The sequence below is a fragment of the Salmo salar genome, chromosome 26 (assembly GCF_965601325.2).
Source record: "Salmo salar chromosome 26, fSalSal1, whole genome shotgun sequence".
Taxonomy (NCBI): domain Eukaryota; kingdom Metazoa; phylum Chordata; class Actinopteri; order Salmoniformes; family Salmonidae; genus Salmo; species Salmo salar.
The window spans coordinates 37830326-37837250 of NC_138316.1; the positions used below are offsets into that span (position 1 = coordinate 37830326).

At 39.8% G+C, this 6925-nt stretch overlaps 1 protein-coding gene across 1 annotated transcript; it reads left to right on the plus strand.

Moving 5' to 3' along the window:
* Positions 1-2571: 2571 nt before the first annotated feature.
* LOC106587845 (major histocompatibility complex class I-related protein 1) lies at positions 2572-5866 on the plus strand. The gene is made up of 2 exons (XM_014176498.3): positions 2572-2732; positions 4121-5866. Exons 1-2 carry the CDS (start codon positions 2651-2653, stop codon positions 5137-5139), a joined length of 1101 nt encoding a protein of 366 aa, XP_014031973.2. The 5' UTR covers positions 2572-2650; the 3' UTR covers positions 5140-5866.
* Positions 5867-6925: the final 1059 nt, after the last annotated feature.

Genomic DNA, 6925 nt, shown 5'->3' on the forward strand with positions numbered 1-6925 from the left:
CAGATTTTAAAATAGCTTTTCGGCGAAAGCACATTTTGCAATATTCTGAGTACATGGCTCAGCCATCACAGGCTAGCTATTCAGACACCCGCCAACTTCAGGGCTCACTAAACTCAGAATTACTATTAGAAAAATTGGATTACCTTTGCTGTTCTTCGTCAGAATGCACTCCCAGGACTTCTACTTCAACAACAAATGTTGTTTTGGTTCCAAATAATCCATAGTTATATCCAAATACCTCCGTTTTGTTCGTGCGTTCAGGTCACTATCCAAAGGGTAACGCGCGAGCGCATTTCGTGACCAAAAAATTCAAAATGTTCCATTACCGTACTTAGAAGCATGTCAAACGCTGTTTAAAATCTATTTTTATGCTATTTTTCTCGTAAAATAGCGATAATATTCCAACCAGACAATGTTGTATTTATTCAAAGAGGGAAAGAAAAAAATGGCGAGGTCTCGTGAACACGCATCTCCAGTCTCTCTGTCACCAGGCATACCACTGACAAACTGTGCTGCTGTTATCTGCCCAGAGACAGGAGACGCCTCAATCCGGTTTCTGAAGGCTTTAGAGAGCCAATGGAAGCCTTAGAAAGTGTCACGTAACAGCTCAGATGCTATAATTTTGATAGAGATGCAACAGAAGGACTACAAATTGTCAGACAGGCCACTTCCTGCTTGGAATCTTCTCAGGTTTTTGCCTGCCATATGAGTTCTGTTATACTCAGACACCATTCAAACAGTTTTAGAAACTTTAGAGTGTTTTCTATCCAAATCTACTAATTATATGCATATTCTAGTTTCTGGGCAAGAGTAGTAACCAGATTAAATCGGGTACGTTTTTTATCCGGCCGTGAAAATACTGCCCCCTATCCACAACAGGTTTTAAACAAATGTGGTTTCTAATAAGTATTGAGATGTACAAACTATGGCATAAGGAGATGACAAGCGGATAAGAGGCAATCCGTAATTTCGATTAGGACATTAATGAGCGAGCTAGGACGGACGTAATCAATATAACTATTTGTTCAGCAATTTTGAAATGTATTGTGACAGAATTCAGAACATGGACCGTTCTTACAGTGTTCTCCCTCTACACCAAGTCAGAACCGTAGGATAAATAAAGGGGGCATATAAGCAGACAATGAAAGCCCTTACAATATTCAATGATTACATATCTCTGAAACAGGTTATAGGCTAGATGTGCACCACCAAGTCAGAACAGTAGGCAAAATTAAGAGGGATAAATAGACCAAATGATTAGGGTGAGGCACATGGCCTACTAACATCTTACTACACAACATACACTTAGTATTACTTTCTTAGCTACAGTATACGTATCTCCCTGCCATATTACATAATTTATGCAGCACCATAAAATGCATTTTTGGACGTGGGCAAATGTTGTCATAAAAGTCTGACATTCTCTGGATTGATCTTCAGGTCATAGCTCTAGAAAGAGGCCAGATTTACAATTCCGAGTTGGATGACCGTTCAAAACGTATTTTTGCAGTCTTAGCTCATTTATTGCTGACTTCCCAGTTGTCTTGAACTCACTGAAGTCAAGTTTTCGCAGTTACGAGTTAAGAGTTGTTTTGACAGCATGGCCAATGTTGAATGTTTATAATTTTAAAATTGGGAAAGAACTTAATCCCAGATTTGGGACCACACAGCCACTCTCACTGATTTCTTCCAAACCACTCATTGTTGAATTTAATATTTCAAACTTGTGTAATGTTTATGTAGAATGGCCGATGAGCACCGATATGTTTTATCTATAATTTCTCTTCATTATTTCTCTTCATATGAAAAGGATTAAAAAGGATTTGCCAGTAGATTTCCGACTTGATTCATGATGATGACTGCTAGCTAAGACTTTGAAAGTATGATGTTGACATGATCAGTCCAATCAAAGCTACTGTACATATAACGCGATTTGACGTCATTTTATCTGTGGCCAATGACCTTGAGCCTTCTTGGATGGGCACATCAAATGTAACTCTATGGTAGCACCCAAGGGGCTAAAGTTTTCGAGGTTTACCCTCAGACTTTGCGGTGACGTAGTGTCCACATGAGTGACAGAACACTGAGCCATACACGGCGCAATGCTCCATGATGTAGCCTAGTGGTTAGAGAGTTGGACTAGTAACTGAAAGGTTGCAAGATCGAATCCCCGAGCTCACAAGGTAAAAATCTGTCGTTCTGCCCCTGAACAAGGCAGTTAACCCACTGTTCCTAGGCCGTCATTGAAAATAAGAATTTGTTCTTAATTGACTTGCCTAGTTAAATAAAATAAAAATAATAATAATGTTCTGCTGGCTTGCCCCACCACCAGAGAAAGCAGTGAGCTAGGCTGAAACACCTGCATTTTGGAGCTGCCTTACTCAAGAAAACAAAAAAGAGACCATGTATGATGATTTATTAACTACATTTTATATAGATGTTTTTTTACATTGTTTGCAAACTGATATGTGACACGTATTAATGCCAAAAGAACATGCAAAACAGGCAAGCCCATTGCTCTGCCCCACCTGCCCTGAATGACGGGTCGCCATTGGCAGTTGGCTAAGTGAAAGAGAAAGTCTGACAGACTCACTTCTTGCTACGCAATCGGCTAAGTGGAAGGGAAAGTCTGACAGACTCACTTCTTGCTATGCGAGGCTACACTATCAAAATCATGGGCAAACTGTCTGTCTTTTTGTTTGTTTTTTCATTTTACACCATTGTCAGCCCAGGTAAGGGTTTAACTTTCTCCCTTACTCATTTAATGATTTATTATGTCAGAAAATGTAAAATGTCCATAACTGTTTACAGGGTTGGGGAGTAGTGTACGGGCTATACTGATATAATTTATTATTGATATCTAGGCTACATGGCACATTGATGATGTGAATCACACTGCTGCTCTCTATATCTTGGCAGCATTCCAAACACTTAAAAGACACAGCCTCTCCCCTCGGCCCTCAAATGAAGTGGACACTTCTGATGACGTATCATGATGTCAGAAGAGTTTACACTTGCAGGACAAGGGGCGATCATCGCGGGATGAACGAGTGACGAATTTCCGGGCACTCGTTCATCCCGCGTTGATTGTGTTTTCAGCCACCGGTAGCTTGTGGGTGCTTTATATGCGCTACAGTCAATTATGATTGCATGTCTACTTAAATTAACTATATAATTATTAATATACGCCTAATGTATGATAGCTATCAAATTAATTAGCTAACTAACATTATTTCTCCAATTTCCAAAAGCTGACCAAACAAAAACATAATTACTTTTACGAGGCGTGTTTGTGCCGTCATGTGCATTAGTAGCACAATTTCTAACTTATTCACATTTGTTTTTACCTACATTTGTATGTTGACTCCATGTTGATGTTGAGGTTTTATGTTTTTGCTGACTTTTCTTAGCGGATGTACAATCATCGTGAATTGAATTATGGGGTGTATAAAGGCCTCAAAGTGAACATAATTGTACACTCACAAACTCCATTAAAAACGAGCGCTGAGGGGCTTAAGTTGCAAACGTCCCTTGCTTGGCTAATCGTTTGGACCGACGACAAATGTGGTTGCGGGGATTCCCCCAAGGGCAGAAGGCGTGGACGAGGGTGTAAGTGGACGAGGGTGTCTTTTTTTTTGTTTGAAACGCAGCCCTAGTCAGTTGCACAACTGAATGCATTCAACTGAAATGTGTAGGTCCCTCCCATTTCGTTCCGTTTAAGACACTTTTTGCAACAGAATATGCCCCAGTAGACAGCCAGTGAAAATACGCTCCTACAACAGCTGCGTAGTGCAGATCCCAACCTATGGAAAGAAAGTTTGAGTTTCTCCCTTCTAAACTCCCCTGTGGTATTGTGCTTCATACGTCATAAACTAGTTTAATTTAAGAAGACCAGCAGCGGGGCTTTTATTTTCTTAATGGAAAATTACCATCTCGTTTTTCTTTCTCAACGAGAAGCAATGAGCCCAATCAGTCCTCCATGACAGCAAAATCAAAAATAACAGATTAGGCTTTTTAGTGGGTTATGCTCAAATAAAACAATTTGGCTAATCTATGTTAACATTTGATGTTATAAAATGTAAAATGTCCACAATTGTGTATAATTTCACTTCTCTCCCAGGTTCAGGATCACATTCTCTGTGGGCACTTGCAACATACATCGTCGGAGAGACGCCTTTCCCTGAGTTTACGGTTGTGGTGATGTTGGATGATGTTCAAGTGGCTTACTATGACTCCAACGATAAACAGTCTGTCTACAGGGGACAACATATCACAAAAACCAAGGACGATGAAGCTCAGGACGGAGCTCATGTATTTAGAGTAATATACCAGAGCATGAAAGACAGATCATTTGAACTAAAGCACCGCTTTAATCTCACGGAAGGTGTTCAAGTTCAGCAAAAAATAACTGGCTGTGAGATGTTGAACAATGGTGAATCAGCCTTGGTCATGTATAAGGATGTTTTCAATGCCATTTATACAGATCGAACATTATATTACAACATGACACATTTTACGTACGATGCTGGGAAACTACTACTAGGATGGGATGGGATAAGGCAAGCATATGAAAGAACACTTTATGAGAATGTTTACCTTCCTATTTGTATAAAATCACTGAAGAGACTCCTGAAGAGAGAGAAGAACATTGTGATGCGTAAAGTTCCTCCCAGACTCAGGTTGATAAAGAAAGAGGTTTCTGGAGGGTTTCAGGTGAGCTGCCTGGCGTTTGGTTTCTACCCCCGCCACATCAACCTGACCCTGCTGAGAGACGGCCAGCCAGTGGCAGAACAGGAGCTGACAGGGGGGGAGGTGCTGCCTAGTGGAGATGGGACCTACCAGCTGAGGAAGAGTCTGGAGGTCAGTACTGAGGAGCTAAAGAAGAGACACAACTACACCTGTACTGTCTCTCACCTCAGTCTGGACAACAAGCTGGATGTCAGTTGGGAGTCTGGGGCAGAGAGAGTTCACCTGTCCACCCTCTCAGTTCTACTGATGATGCTGCTGATTCTTATTCTATTGGTCATATTCATTTGTGTCAAAAGGAGGTGGAGTAACACTGCCTCCCAGTCTGAACTTGCCAACGTTGATGCAAAAGTGTCAGAGGAAATGAACCTTTCTTCAGATTCTGAGACCTAATATATTTTTGGGACACGGATGCAGCTTTGTCAATTCAGCTCAATTCACAATGAAAATATGACTGCCAGAGCACCTATGAGGGCAGACACAAAATGTATGAATGATTGACTGACCATAACAATCTTCCCTTCCCCTCAACAAAGGACTGTAAAGACATCAGTTTGTGGAGACTGTTGACAATAACAAATATCTGGCCATTATTAGTCCAGATCTGCATTTCTATATTTTATAGGCTGGTTTGGCATCCTGAGCATTAACAAACATAATCTGGTAGTTATATGTGTGATGTAATCTGTAATTTCTAATCATGACTATTCATTAACTGTACAATTATATCCGTTCTGTATTAGCTGAAAGCCAGTATCTTAACCAGAAGGAGAATCATGTGATCATGTGTATGAGGTCTGTTTATTATTGGAAAGACTTTACACTGTCTCTGTGTTGTATTGTATGTAGTGTATATTACCCCCAGGCTGTACAATAATACCTTTATTACAGACAATAAAATGTAGCCAAATCAATTAATGGATTGATTAATGTTAACTACGACATTGTTTAAATTAATGTCAAGTATACCATAACTTCTCTCAGGAACTTGTTTATCACGGTGGAAGGGAGAGATATCTGACCCTATTTCACTCCAGTTGAAGACTGGAGTGATTATTAAACTAAGGTGAATGTTGTATGCATTATAAACAATTAAACCGTTTTGATATAACAGCTTTAATGGGGAATGAATCTGTTGGATTGTAGTCAGTGCCATGAAAAGTCATTTTCTATTTTACAATATGCACACCACTTCTTCTAAACATATATTTTTTTGTGTTACCTTTCCCCAGTCAAATATTCAGGCCTACATTTCCACTCCAAGGCTGGACCACAACATAAAACATCGCTTTTGAATATAAGATCTAGTTTAATTAACTGTTATTTTGTATTGAACACTGAATGGTATATCAAAAGGCTGCAAAGCCAATATCTCCATTCCACATTGTGAAATAAGTATCCTTCCATGTTACCTGCTTCCTAATGAGACTAACTAGGTCTCCTGCACACCACAATATTGTGTTAGCCCTCTGGTACTATAGACACCTCTTGCACTGAGATGCAGTGCCTTAGACAGCTGCGCCACTTTTGAGCCCACTCATTAAATATCCTAATGTGTAGAATAGCATTATAAAACTGAAAAATATCTCTGCACCATGGCAAAATGTGTTGAAATGTAGTAAGTTAGATGATTCCTCTCCCCTCTTATCTTTTGCCAATTATTTGGATCTCAATCTTGATACAATTCGGCTCCACATGTGACCTTGGTCTGACGCTCAAATCTGATCTATTTTGCTCTGAAGTGTTTGTTCATGACCTGCCATTACCATGACAACCACGGTCAAAATTTGAAGGAACAGCGACAGGAAATTAGCATTGCATCTGTGTGCTACTTCAGAGGCTACATCATGAATGTTCAATTCTGATATGGGTCACATGTAAAACTGAGTGTGGACAGTCAGAAAAAAAGATTGGATATGGGGGAAAAAACAGAACTGGGTTCTTCAGGTGGTTGTGTAAACATAGCCATGGTAAGTTCAATAAATCCATTTTTTTTTTAAATATAAAGGCTTGCTAAAGTGCTACAATTCAGGGTTTTGACATGTCTCTCCGTCAACCATGTGTCACTTCTAGGAAGATTTTAACCCACTTAGTCCCAAAATGTCTCCCAATTTTTACCATCATTGTAAAGCTATTTTTGACAAAGTCAAAGGAACAAAATAAGCTTCCATTCAACCTG

Coding starts and splice junctions, on each gene's coding strand:
- LOC106587845 (XM_014176498.3), top strand. CDS start 2,651: ATGCGAGGCTACACTATCAAAATCATGGGCAAACTGTCTGTCTTTTTG. Junction 2,733..4,120: donor TTACACCATTGTCAGCCCAG/GTAAGGGTTTAA, acceptor CTTCTCTCCCAG/GTTCAGGATCACATTCTCTG.